Here is a 14803-nt window from a genome sequence, read left to right as displayed (position 1 = left end):
ATATGGGTCAACACGCTGCCACGGTAAGTGGTGTGAAAGGTTTCCGACAGGAGTTTGTGACATGGACCGAAATGCAGCCCCTGTACGTGGTCATGAGCAAAACATGTGCCACACAGAAAATGGCCGACTGAAAGACATTGAAACCGGCTCTTCAAGACATTTTTCCAGCTGGGTGAGGTCTACCTTCTTCAAAATCTTCACAACATTGGAGAATTGGCTAATAGTTGTCAAGAACATCACCTCAAGGTCTGTCTTTTTAATGAGGTGTATGGCTACAGCCTTTTTCATAGGTGATGGGACTGTTCCTGTCACCAGATGCCAGTCTAGCAATGTTCTAAAGATCTTCTAATAGGGGCCTGTTGGCCGGGAGTCCATCTCACGGAGGACCCTTTTATTATAATAGTTATTGTGAGGAGCTCTGCAGAAGTAACAGAGTTGCACTTAGCCATGACAGGGGGCGACTGGTGCCGGTCCGGCCAAGGCCGAAGGTCTGCACGTCCCCTGTGAGATCCTGACTCTAGCATCTGCACCAATAGGGTTGCCATTGCTGATCTTCAGAAGGCGCTCTCATCAGAGCAGTGATATAGGAAGCTCCGCTGAGTGAGGTGATCAGAAAATCATGAGAGCAGATGGGAATGCCGCTTAGAAGTCGAATAGTGGTGTCTTTCCAACAGTCGCTGTAAAAGCGATAAAATAGTGCTGCGCACAGCGGTGGCGCGCTCCATGCTGGTTGCATGGCACTGGCTCAAAGTGGAGTTTATGGAGAGAATGAGGTTGCAGCAAACCTGGAGCCCTGTGGCATAATTGGAGCCACGGGTTACAGATGCAGAGGCTGGAGGATCCGGCTTGGAAGGCAGAGGAGCAAGGAGAGAGTGCGGTTCCAGAGGCGTATCTCTGATGGCCAACAGCACTGGAAGCCTTTTGGAATCATGGAATTTGTAACGGCGCTCAAGTCTGTTGATTCCCATTGACCCCACAGACTTCTGGCCTGTAATGAATAATAGAGGAGATTTGTCACGTTCTTACACGGTCTTACATGGCTGAGCTTCAGGATGTGCAGATATTGAGCGAGACCCGGAATATTTATTTCTGTAATATTCCATCCACAGTTCCAAATGGCACAAAAGCAGAACATAGTGGCGGTGCTGAAGCTTTTTACAAGCCTCGCCTTAGTGCACAGTGAGGACTCATCTGAGGCTTTGTGGTGGGAGCATGAACAGTGGAGAGCAGAAAGGGTCCGCCAATGGTCCATGGACATCAGTCATCCAGATCCGCACTCATAGCAGAATATCTGGGCAAAATGAATAGAGTGGAATCGAAGTTGGATGCCCTCTTAGGTACAATGGCACAATCATGAACCCTTGCCGCAGGGTATACAGTAGTAACTGCACCACCATGAATAGCTTTGGAATGTCACCCTTGTGCATTGGGGAGCATTGTAACATGCACGTAAAACATGCAGCAATTAGACTACTGCAGGAGAGGTGAGCAGATATGAGCCATTGGGTTGCGATCCCTCAGGGAAGAGAGCTTCAAGCAGATGATGCATAGAACCAGAGTCCGCGGAACATAGATAATGGGTTCTGCACGTGGCATTTTGGAGCATAGAGGTGTTATGTGAAGTCAGGGGAAAGTTTCTGTCCACAGATGTTGTCGCACAGAAGGGAATTGCTGAACCTTAGAAAAGAATGTTCATCACACAATAGGGACCTAAGACACGCGCATTTCCCGTACATACCACATATCCACTCATACAAGAGCCAGGTAACCCTCTTCCCCAGTATGCTGCATAGTGGGGTTCACTGCGCTGCCCCTGTAATCTAGGGGATGTACAGTGTGCTATAATGCACTGTAAATTGGGCAAAAGGTAATCAGTGTTTTCAGTTTCAATCCCTTTAGTCAGAAATAACACATTTCTATAAAGCACATAGCACACATAAAACACTTTAAGAATAAAAAAGGGGAATAAAAATACATTATGCATCCCCAAATCATATAATATATATAGTAATTAAAAATGTACAAATGGCCGAGCCTGATCAAATAAAAAAAGGAAAAAAACTTCATAATGAATAAATAAATCATCGACCTGACAAATTCAGGAAATGTGTTCTAATGTGCCATGCAGAACCAAGTTAGTTAGACAACGCTTAGCTTTTGATAAAACTAGAACGCCTGTTTTTGATTTTCACCCTGTGACACAGACAGAACTTAGTGCAATCATTGACAAATTTAGACCTACACATTGCAAGGGGGATTCTTGTCCGGCGGAGACCTTTAAAGTTTGTTCTGCGTCAATGATTGAAGTTCTGACTAAGTCCATTAACACCTCGTTCTTAGAAAGTCATGGTCCAGATCACCCGAAAATAGCATGGATATCTCTGCTAATAAAAAATCCTGGGATGTGTCCTTTTGAGGCACCTAATTACAGGCCCATAACCAACACCCCGTTTTTGTTGAAGATCTTAGATCGGGTTGCATATATCTAGATCTCAGAGTTTCTGAATAATCATAAGGTGCTACATGACATGCAATCTGGCTTTAGACAGGGCCATGGTACAGAGACAGCTTTATTGGACCTTAAGTCCAATTTGCTACGTACCATGGACAATGTTGGAACATCACTTCTGATGTTTTTAGACCTGTCGGTCGCCTTCAACCAGGTAGACCGTCATATATTAGACTCCAGGTTGAGGGAGGTAGCCAAATTCTCGGATGCTGCCTCGGCTTGGATTAAATCTTTTTTGAGTAACAGAACACTCAGGGTGTGCAGCGACATTGTGGAACTCCCACTCCCCGCCACCCAGTGTCTTGCTTTTTGGAGTCCCCCAGGTTGCTTGTTTATTGCCCGCTCTCTATAACATTTTTACGGCTCCTCTTTTTTGAGATGTTAGAGAAAAATCGTGTAGAATTTACCAACTATGCAGATGACACGCAATGTGTCATTCCGCTGTCAGGAAATCATGAGCCGGACTCTATAAGATTGAATTAAGTTTATGACATCATCCAAGCATGGATGGTAGAAAATGGGCTTGCAATGAATAAGGAAAAACAAACAAGGAGAAGGTTAGTGCACACCTATTTAGACAAAATGTAGAAATAAGTAAACAAAATGTCAAAAGGTTTGAAGTGCCGGGGAGGAACTATGACCCTGACACAAAGTCACATGAAAAACTGAGAACAAGTGAGGTCCAAAGGTAGGACCCTCCTGTCCCCTACCCTGCACACTTTACAATGCTGAAAATACATCCATTTTTTATAATTAAAAATTCACTATGATGTAAAGAGAGATAACACCAATAGATACACAATGAAGTAATGTAGCAAAATATAGTTCTTTAATAACATAAATGTCTTTTAAGAATGGACAGTCGGAGGGGAGCTGACACGTTTCGGGGTGAAGATCCCTTCTTCAAGAGGAATTCGGACTGGAAAAAACAACAGAAACATCCTTACAGTTTCTTGTGTATCACATATTGATCAAGTAAATATATCCATGTTAGGCCACATGGCCCGTGACAGTTGTAATGCTATTCCACCTGAGGTTCATACTCCATGAGCGTACACCAACATTGCAAAACCCCATGGATAACTGAGAGCCGACTGTATGTGACAAAGAGGTAAAGCAAAGAAAAATGTTAATAAACTGGTGACTAGGGCAATCACAAAATGGTCACCCGTGTGTATCATGCTGACGCCATGCACGTAGTGCGTAGGAAATCATATAAAACCGAACATAAACGAAAGGGCGTATCTGGCCAATAATGAATCCAATTCAAAGGGCAAAATAAAGATGAATAGACCCAGGAATAGAGTCCTATTACCGATCCAGACAAGAAAGTAAAGAAAGTGTTTTCAGAGAATCTAATGTCAAAACTATCTCAACAACAAGAAAGACCCAGGGTGTAGGGTCCTACCTTTGGAAAAGACAGAACTCATGGTTGTTGGAACACCAAACATAATAGAAAGGTTAGGCGAGAATTACAAAAAACTTCACCCTAGCAGAGCACCATATAGAAACTAAAACAAAAGTGAAAACATTAGGCATTGTTCTGGATCAGCATCTCAGTATGAGGGCGTAAGTGAGCCACTTGGTAGCCTCATCTGCATGCCACCTAAAATGACTTACACAGATTCGCACCTTTATCTCAAAAGCTAACTGTGAAATCATAGCGAGGGTTATTATTGGGTCTAAGATGGACTACTGTGGCAGTTTTCTTTTGGACATCAATAGGAAATGAGCATGTAAGACTACAGGTCATACAGAACAGCACAGTAAGAGCCATTACGGGACTGAGGAGGTCTGACCATGTAACCAAAGCACAAAGAGACCTACATTGGTTACCCATTGAAGATAGGGTAACATTTCAGGTACTAGTTATGGTACACAAGTGCATCACATGCACAGGACCTGTATATCTCTTGAGGGACCTACATGTGAAGGTGAACACAAGGATGCTCAGATCAAATGGTACATTACAGCTTAAAGAGCCGAAATGCGCACTCTCACCGGTTAAACCGAGTGCTTTTTCCGCAGCAGCCCGAAAACTTGGAATTCTCTGCAAGAAGAAATGCGAAAGATCGACCTCGTTGAAAATGTCAAGAAAAAACTAAAAACATATCTTTTTAATGAACATGTAGCTGCCTCTGTGATAACCATGCCCCCCATTTCCACATCAGCTGAGCTCCATGTTTTATGCTTTCTATTGTCTGTCCTTGTTGCGCCCATATGCCTCCGGGTTCTGAGGAGCACATTACAAATCTGTAAAGTAATATTATAATCGAGCAAGGTGAAATCCCCAGTTTAAAAAACACCAGTGCATCGCTATTGGGAAAATCTACACCGCAGAGGGTACGTTTTTTTTAATATATGCTCTCTTTCATACCACTCAAAGATCTCAACATTACACATGGGGTTGGTGATGGGTTTATCATTATCATTACTTTTGGTGGAAGGATTAGTATGGTCTTCCGACCTGTACTCTCTTTTATTTTTAACAGAACAACCCCAGTTGTTTTAACCCAACAAATCTCCATTGTTTGTAAATTCCCACGTGGTGGAGGTGATCTGTACCTTGATTAGATGCCTTAACAGCTTTGGGAGTTTTGTGGCTTAACCCTCACATTGGCTTTTTCAATTACTCCTCAGGGGTCGGTAATACAATTGTGTTTGGTCCTGAGGAAGGAAGAGCAACGTGGATAACACCGCTGAAACGTATTAGCCACATGTGATCCTTATAGACACACATCTGTGGCAGCTAAGTACTAGCACATGAGTACCGCACTCTACGTAGACCCCTGAACCCTTGTGGCAGGTTATATAACAATGGAATGTTGTTATTTGCTAGATAGAGAGGATCTCCCATATCTAGCCGGTTATTTGCAGGTGCCCCCTTTCATATATCCTTTTTCTCTTATTATTCTCTTTATGTATGTAATGTCAATAACAAACAATTGAAGGTTCATTGTATGTCCAAGCAGATTTGTCCACATTTTGGGATAATGCATTGTGCCATGTATTACATGTTTGTTTTCCTTTTTTGACATATATAGATATACTTTGCCAAAATGATCTCAGAATAAATAAGGCTGTATGGAGCAAAGAATTAATATCAATATGCTTTTGGAAGTGATTTCTTTATTAGCAAGATATAATACCCTTAATTTATATTAGAATGTGTATAGGCATCTATCTTTGATTTTTGCCTGGTACACTTTACATCTTTACAAATCAGAGGAAATCATTTCCCGATTCAGATTCAATTTCCCCATTCAGATTCAATTTCCCCATTCAGATTCAATTTCCTGTCAAGACAATTTCTTGTGTTGAAGTTCCACCTTCCCCTGCAACATCTGGTCTTCAAACCACATTTTCTCACCCCATTGCCAAGTACCCATGTCCTCCGCTCTGTTATCAATTGTAAATTGTATGCGCGTTTTTGGGCCAAAAATGTATTGCTTTCCCTGTGATCTTTTATAAATAACTAAATAATAAATACAATTTATTTTAAATGTTCTACATATTATGGTAAAGGATGAGACTACTAGCATCTTGGTCAAGAAGGCTCTGGGTAAGGTAAATGGGAGATCTATTAGGCTCCCCAGTCCCTCCTTAGCCTTCTCAGTCCTTCCAAAGCCTTCTGTGGTTAAGCTTCCAACCGCCCTGGTGAGTGCAATGCCCGCTTATAAGAAGGATCCTTATACAGGATATGATAGTTTAAGTTTCTCAGTAAGAACGAGGTCGCGTGTGAAAAATTGCGAACGCTTTCATGGGAGAAACACCACATGTAATATTCAGAAAGAACTCACTGTCAGTGGGGAAGAGAAGTAGATGTTGAAAAATGGAAGAGGTGTGATGCAGTGGCCTGGGGGACTGCGGACCCTGATAATGCAGGTGTCCTTGAAGCCAAGGAGACTCCATTGGAAGAGTGGTAGCAGAAGACCATGCAATTCTGTGCCAACTTAGACTGCCAGTGACCACAGGAACCAGCCTGCGAAAAGAAATCCCTTGCTTACTCACCACAACTAAAATAGAGCCAGGACCAAGAATGTGAATCCACAATGGCAGAACACACACACATGCTATGGGATTGTGGAGTTGCACACTGCCGCACCCGCCACATGGAAACAACTTGGAACTTTGAAGTTCCATCCCGAGCACTCTAGCAAAAAACAAAACGCTTGTTAACTGCATTCACACGGGTGAAGTCAGTTAAGCAATTATGAACTCTATGGAAAACGCAGACAGAGTATAAGCAGGAGAAAGAAAATAACAGCAAGAGCTGTGGGAGTCAAGTTTTAGAAGCATGATGTGTAGAACAGTGCATAGCGGAGTGGCGAGGAGGAAAGGTGCAGAGAGGAGGAAGTACATGTGGAAAAGGTGAAGAGACAAGGACAGTGGAGGATGGGAGAATGTCAGAAAAAGAAGGAGTAGAGGGGATGAAGAAGGTGAAGAGGTAAAGGAGGGTAGATGAGCAGTAGGGAGGAGAAGGATGGAACAACATCACAGGTAGGAAAAGCAGAGGTGAAGCGGGTGCAGAGGAGCAGCAAGGAGGAGATGGGAAAAACAAACCGGGAGTGCTCGAGAGCGAGAGGCAGAGAAAGAGAGAGAGAGAAGAGTGGAAGTCACGAGGGTCATGAGGAGTAATGAGGAGGTGGGGAGAAGTCCAAGGAGTGAGAAGGGGAGGAGCGAGGAGAATAACCCAAACAGCAGAAGGGAGGACCCAAAGCCAAGAGGAAGAAAGAGAGGGACAGAGGAGTTACAGATCAGAACTTGGCAGACCGTTGAGGAGGAAAGTAGGAGAGTGAAGCAGGAAGGGGAGAGAGGATGTGAAGACCAGAGAAGAGGTAGGGGGTCAAGAGAGACAAGGAAGAGTATGTGCCCAAGGAGAAGGGAAGCAAGAAGGAAGTGGTTTTGACCTGAGCTCCTGGAGAAGTTGTTAGCTTGGAGGAGGAGCAATACCTAGAGACAAACATGAAGAGGGCTTAGTCTGACAACCCCTGGGCCATACCTGATCTTGGAGTAGATCATGACATGCCTGGCTCATGTTTGGATGATCATTGGCGCTAGGGGGCGGGCGTGTTGCTGGTTGGCTAGAGAAACATAATATCTTGACAAATTCTAAGAAAACCAAGCCGACAACCTCAACAGCCAAGAAAGTAGAGTGGGGCACTTAACACCCAAAGACTATTAGTGTCTTTTCTCTCATGGCACGAAGGCAGAGTCCAAGGGAGAGGTGGAAGAAGTGAAGACACAGGATTTGTTGAATTCTCTTTTACTTCAGTTAAACCTAATCCCGTAGCTTTCTGTATGTTGCATTGAATCACACAACTTGGCTTCAACTTATATGTTGTTCCCCTGCTGTTTCTGTAGGAGTGAACATTTGGTATCAATAATACTTGTGAGGGTGTGTATTTAAAACCCTATCCTTGTATAGATTGTTTAGCGGAAGTGGTCCAAACGCTATAATTTCCTGAATCCCCCCTTTTTCATGATAATGTGACCTTAAACGGACCTCCATAAATATGCTATGTGGGCGATGCTGAAGTGCCTGTCAAACACTGCGATCATATGCCCTTCCGGGATGGTGCGCAATAGACCATTCCGTTTCCTAAGGCAAAGGGGAATAAGGGGAGCAGCCAAGTTCTCTACGTGAGATTACTAATGGTGATCAGACATACTGTGTTCTCTTTGTCAATCGGCTCTCTTCCTCCCCTTTACCTTCACCTGGTTGATCAGTTGGGATGTACTTGACTTTGACATTGTATGGACCCTATAATGGAAAATCCCTGCTTGTGAAGTAATTGCTATTCTGTTGATGAGTATCCTCGGGCTCTTTGCTGATTTTGTATTGCCTCTTTTATATTATACCCTGAATGTAATAAAATGCTATGATGAAAGCTGCTTTGATATCAAAGCCTGGAATGTACTGCATGTTTTTACTCTGTTGGCATTTGCTGTGTTGATCTTTACCATGCGGCAAATACCATGGAGCTCTTTTTCCTTGCTGCGCGCTCCCTGTCCCATGCCGCCCTGCTTCTTCAAAGGAGCCCCCTCTTTATCCCCACCCCCACCTCATTCTCAAAGGAAGGACAGCACCCTTGTCCCTCCTGAAACTGACACCCATGCACTCCACCGCCCTAACTACCCACTCGCTGCCCACCTACCAACATGGAAAAGGATGCCGGAAGCTTACCAGCACTGCATGTGCATTGCGGTAAAGACCCACAATGCAAAGGCGTTGTGGTAAAGACCCACGCTGCAAATGTGGCTGAGGTATGACATGAAATTCAGCTCCTCTTTAAAGGGTCCTAAGTGAAAAGATCTTTTCATAAAGATCTTTTCACTAAAAGATAGATTTAGGATGACTGCTCCGAGACCGCACGAAGCGTCTTTCTAAATCGAACTGTCACGCCCCTGCTGCACACAGGCTCTACAGGACCCGGAAGCAGAGGGCAAGGAGAACGTGTAAGTGTGTTTGTGCGTGTGTATTGGTGTATGTGTTGTGTGTATGTATGTGTTTTGGTTTGGGCGGGGCTGGAGGGAGGGGGCTGGGGCTGAAATTCTGTGGGATAGGATGATGTGCAATGGGGGCTCGTGGGGTGAAAACCCCCCGAATATTTTAAAAAACTCAAATTTTAAAGGTCTGAAGAGAAAAAGACCTTTACAATGCTGTTTTTACCATCAAAGGAAAATCAGGCATTGTACATCAGTCTGTTCCTCTTGAGGCCTTTACAAAGAGGTATTTTCACATGTAACCTTTTGAAGTAAAGGTATGCTAAAGGAAAAACAAAATACAGGGCCCGAACAGTCACATGTTACTCCAAATTTACAAGCATTTTCTACCAGTCTCTTAAAAAAAACAATGGGCCTCATTACGACCCTGGCGGACAGCCGTGCCTGTAATACAGTCACGGCTGCCGCCGAAGTCGTTATTTGCCCGGTGCCCTGGAATGGGCAATTACAGGGGTATCACAAACCCAGCGGACCCGGTAATTGCCCATTACATGGCGCTGGGAAAAATTCTTCCCAATTCCCATTTGAGCCCCACAGGGCTCAATGGGAATGAGGAAGCCGTATGCACCGGCACCATTCGTGAATGGTGTCGGTGCATGCGACATGCTGTGCTCGCGGGTGCCGCTCTGGCCACCAGGTCAGACCTGGTGGGCAGAAAGGCACCCGCGAGGTAAAACTCATAGTTTGCCGATCCGGAACGACGGTACCGGCAAGCTTACTGGTACCGTAGTTCCCGGACCGGCAAACTTGTAATGAGGCCCAATGGCTGAAAATAGAACCAGGAATCAAATTCAAAGCAGCAACATTCACCATTAAAAAAGTATAGCCACATACCATTTCACAGTAAAGAGAAACATATAACGTACATCCTCCCAGCTAGACAGCATGATCCACAACACGAGTGAAAATAGTAACACCACTCCACAAGATAACTACTTGGGGAAACGAGTTCACAGGCACTAGAGCAAGAAACTGGTGTGCCCTATCCTTCACCTTGCAACCCCACCACCTGGCCCAAACCCAACATGACTTGATACTGGTATCGCCTTAAAAACACATTTAAACTGATAACTGAACAAACAAAACAAACCCCAAAATAACTAAAACATTTAAATTTAAATTCTACAACTATAAAAAAGAGCAAATACCATAGAAAAGAATTCAGGAAAGCACTTGAGAAGCAAAATGAAACAAATAACAGTTACACAAAGACAAATTGAACAAGAGATGATGGTTGTAGCATCATCTCACCTTCTTCGGTACATGCTTTGGCCGACAGAGCCTTCTCTTGCCCCGATCTGTACAAGGCAGTCACTGTCACCAAGTAGGTTGTGTTGGGCAGCAGATTATCCACTACCGTGCGGTTCCGACTGTTGTCCACTTCTATCATTTCCACTGAATTCCCAGGTAAGGGGCCGTACAGGATCTGGTAACCCATCACGCTGTCAGGCGTCGGTGCCCAGCTCACTTGGAAACTGTGGGAGTTGGATTCTGATATTAGGATCTGAGCTGGGCTTACTTGATCTGAAAAAGAGAAATATAATATGTGCATTATAATCATTCAATGGGTTTTCTGATAAATGCAGGGGGCTAGTAAGGCTGAGGGTCTGCACCGACCGATGGTATGCACACGCAGACCTTTCAATGCGGACCCAGTTGGGTGGTGAGAGAAGGGAGCAGGGTATGCAGTCAAGTCAGGATAGGATTTTCAGAGATTCCTCCGAAAGGTAATTAGACAATGTTTGCTGTGCCAATATTTCTGAAGCTAAGCACCACTAGAAGGTCTCCCTTTTAACAATAATTCAAGAGAGCCTTTTCATCATCACCCACCCATTTTGTAACAATAAACTCCTGACTACATCCTTTCTTGAGAAACCTAGGGCTCTGCCTTCCTTTGCTCAGTAACGGTGCATTGTTATTTGGCCCACCATGTTCACAATGCACATGGCTTCTCCATTGCTTTCTGAGTTGGTGGTTAGATCTTACTCATTGCCCTTACTGGTTGGTAGACCCGTGTTTTACAGTTCTGCCTCCCATACTTGACAGGCATTTCTCCTTTGCCTCCCTGTTGGCTTTACAGTGCACTTTATTGCTTGAAAGTCTTGGTATACTGTTAAACACATTGGTTGGTATACTGGCTTGCTCCAGTAAAGCCTCTGATAATCAACAGACATTCTCGTTTGCCTCTTTATTGGTCATACCGTGCTCCAAAATGGCCTCGTTGGTTGATATATTTCTATCCAGTGCAGCATGTACTGCTTCTGTTGTGTTTTTGTTGGTTATTCATTGTTCTTCTTTGTCTCATTGGTTGGTCTACTGGTTGGTATACTGTTTTTCCAGTATGCCTCTGATACTCAGCCATTCGCAATTGCCTCTGTATTTCTTAAAATGTCTTCTCCATCGCCCATCATTGGTTGGTATATTGGTTTTCTCCAGTTTGCCACACATTCTTTGTTGAGGTTTCGTTGGTACAGGGCTTTCCTTTGCCTCAATGGTTGGCATAGTGTGTTCTTCAGTGTGCCCTCTTATGTTGGACAAGCATTCTCTACACCACATTGGTGATTTGAATAAAAGGTGCAGAGGAAGCAAAATCAATGGCTCCTAGGACCATAGAGTGCAGCTCTCACATGAACAGTGGTGGAGAAACTGGGATTCCCAGAGGAGCCATTAATAAATATGTACATTCTACAATATCAGAAATGTGTATAGAGGACGTTCTGACCTCAGATGACCTCTGCCTGAGATCGTGATTCCTTTCCAGCAGACCTCAAACTCAGAGTTCCCCTTTACATCAGCAAACCGGGACTTTCATGGAGCCGTGCCCGAGTTGTTCATCAAGGTTTGCAACCATACAATGTATGATGGCTACTTCTTTGTTCGATGAAGTGTTTTAAGGGGATTGCAGAAACCTGTTTTAGGCTCAGCTAATAAGAATAGTTTAGAAATGGTCACTTTATCTTTTGAATTATATTGCTGATGGGTCTTGGCCAACTGCTGAGTTTAATTTTAGAGGCGTCAGTAGATCCCCATCAGGTCTGCTGTAATGACAATTACCGATGCAGAGGAGGAGGGTGGCCAGACTAGTTTTGTTCTTTGTAGAAATGATTGCCCCTTGGAATTTCAGCATCTGGCTTTGACATTTTCATATAATACTTCAATTCCCTGCATCCCAACCACTCCCGGGGGGGAGGGGGCAATTCCCCCTTTGCTGTCCTCATTGGTTCTCATCTACTGTCTACTATGTTCATCGTTCACCAGGTAGTGTGTTGCGCTAACAGAACTCCACATTCTGTTATGTGGGAGCAGCGAGCAAACAGGGCCCGAGCTGGTCTGAACGCTACCCGATGTGAATCCCAGAGGATGGTTGAGGGGGATCCCTCTGGCTGACCATTGCTCAGGCCTGGAGACCATGGAAGGAGCAAGTGGCCAGGAGAGCTTAAAAATCACTTGTCCCACCTTGATGGAATTGGAAGGCCTAAGCCAGGGGCCATCCACCAGCAACCCAAAGAAGACTGAAAGCAAGACCTGAACGGTGGCAGAAGGGCGCCAAAATCATAACTGCCTGACAAGGATGCTGATACCTGTCTCTAGCAGTGTGAAGCTTCCATGGGGACTGGCTGTGACTCCTGGGATAGCTGAGGCCGAGGAGAGGGAGGACCGCTCATGAATCCTGAAAAATCTAAGGTACAGGAGTGAAAGCGTGAAAGAGTGAATGTTAAGGTCCAGGGGGACTTGTTCAGAGACCTGAAAGGGCTGGGGTCCATGGGGGACTTCTCCTCAAGCTTGTGATGGGCAAGGCCCATCAGGGGCCTATTAAGAATCCTGGCAAAGGCATGGTCTAAGCCTAACCCGTGAAACCCCATGAGGCTACAAAGAGACTGAAGGAAGAATTCAAAAGCCCTGGGAGAGGATCAGAGTGGAAGGTGAAAGCACAGAGGCCGGAGAGGGAGACCAGACTGTGAGCAGCCACTACCAAAGTTCCCTTAGAATATCACTAATGTTATGATGTGTTATTATAGTGTGTTAACTTGGTTGGAGTTGAAAGGATGGCGGTCCCCTGCACTAACAGCAAGAGATAGTTGGAGAGTGTAATGAGGCCTGCGTCCTGGCACATGGTTTGTCGGGGAACCAGAACTCCAATGTTCCCAGGGGGTTGGTACTGGAAGATGTGACAAACCTTGTTTTGTGATGGCGCTGGCAGTTGGTTGTTTATCCAAAAGTTGTAGCCTTTAGTTACTTGAGTTGTTAGGTCTTTGAAATAATGGAGAAGGGACTCATGACTTGTTTGTCATCAATAAGGGTTTAATGTGGTAACATATATAATTCACAGGTCTAGCAGGGTTGCCAGGTGAATGTGAAACAAGAGCCAACGCGCGTTTCCACTGTAGTCTTTATCAAGGCAGAAAAGGGAGGTATTAGATCCTGATTAGGAATGAAGCACCTGGAGAAGCCTTACAGTGGTAGAGGGCGGAGGGCTGGTTAGCCAATCTGTGAATGAACGCAAGACGCTCCGTGGTTCGGGAATTATAGTGGTGGATTTTTATCAAGATTAGATTTTGACTTTGCTTTGCGCCACACTTTTGAATGTATGCTTTATCAGCTTATGGTAGACTGGAGGCTATAGACTTGTCAAGATTAGGGGATGGAACTTTTTGTATGCCATCCTTTTGTGGCATTGTTTCGGGTGTCTCAAGAAGACACAAGGACTTGTTAGAGGAGTTTAAAGAATGTTATAGTCAGAAGTTGTTAGACACCACTAGAGAAATAGCACTTTACTTCCAATTGGCTCGCACTCTGCTTTCCAAATCCGTCCACCTTCAGTCCCACCAGAATCTCACATGCATCTCTGCTTGGCCGTAACAGAGTAGCCAGTCAAGGACCAGATAGGTAAGGAGACGAGTGCATCTTGTAATTCCGGAGAAATCATCTCTATTAGCAAATAAACATTTTCTCACGGTTGATGCACAGTTGTTTCCTGTCACATCCTCATATACTAGGCTGGTATTGTCCATCACCTGATTGGTTTGTAGACAGGTGTTCCCATTGCCTAGATGACTGCTGTGTCAGTGTTAGCTTTTCTTCGACTGGTTGCTAGTCAAGTGTACTCCATTGCCTTATCTGATCCAATTTTGATGATGTTCTCCTTTGCACATTTTCTTGTTAGAAACGTGTGTTTTCATTGCCTACTCCCTACATGCCAACATTTTGGATCACCTGGCAGCAGCGGTCGAAGTGGGTGGGAGCGATTGGGAGCGGTTCTCCTCTACTTCTTTTTAAAGGTGTTGCTGTTCCTATACTTTCATTTTGAAAAGTAACCATTCCAGAATGGTTTCATTTTAAAATAAAAGTGTAGGAAGAAATTGAAACTTGCGCTTCAGTGCACTGCACTGAACCTTCCCTTAAATAGAAGGTGTGTTTGTTTGGGGGTTTTATTTGCACGTGGGAGGGTGCGTGACGATAGTGTTTGTGGGGACCGGGGGCAGGCTAGCAGGGAACATAGCTCCACTACTTATTTTCGTACACTTCGACCACTGCCTGGGTGGGACATTCTGTCTCAGAAAGTGACAGAATAAAATGTTCCCATTGAATTGCATTAGGGTTGGGCGTCTCCTGCCTAAATCGGGAGGGTTGGCATGCATGCCGCTCCAATTCTGCACAGATTTACTCTGTTGCCCCACTGGCTGGTAGACTTTCTTCATTCTCTAATTGGGTGATAGACAAGAGTTCTCCATTACCTAAATAGTTAGTAGACAGGTGATCCCCATTTCCTCTGATACTGGACACACA

General features: G+C 44.5%; 1 protein-coding gene across 2 annotated transcripts in view; it reads right to left on the bottom strand.

Annotated features, from left to right (window-relative positions):
- VWA1 (von Willebrand factor A domain containing 1) overlaps window positions 1-14803 on the bottom strand; it is a 332806-nt gene that overhangs the window by 23033 nt on the left and 294970 nt on the right. For both annotated transcript variants that reach the window (XM_069610126.1, XM_069610127.1), the window contains exon 4: window positions 10268-10540. In XM_069610126.1, coding sequence (XP_069466227.1) covers window positions 10268-10540 — 273 coding nt within the window. The remainder of the gene's footprint in view (window positions 1-10267; window positions 10541-14803) is intronic.

Source organism: Ambystoma mexicanum, chromosome 8 (genome assembly GCF_040938575.1).
Source record: "Ambystoma mexicanum isolate Mex_15411 chromosome 8, UKY_AmexF1_1, whole genome shotgun sequence".
Lineage (NCBI taxonomy): Eukaryota > Metazoa > Chordata > Amphibia > Caudata > Ambystomatidae > Ambystoma > Ambystoma mexicanum.
Note: the sequence above shows the minus strand (reverse complement) of the source record. Positions and strands in the feature narration are given on the sequence as shown.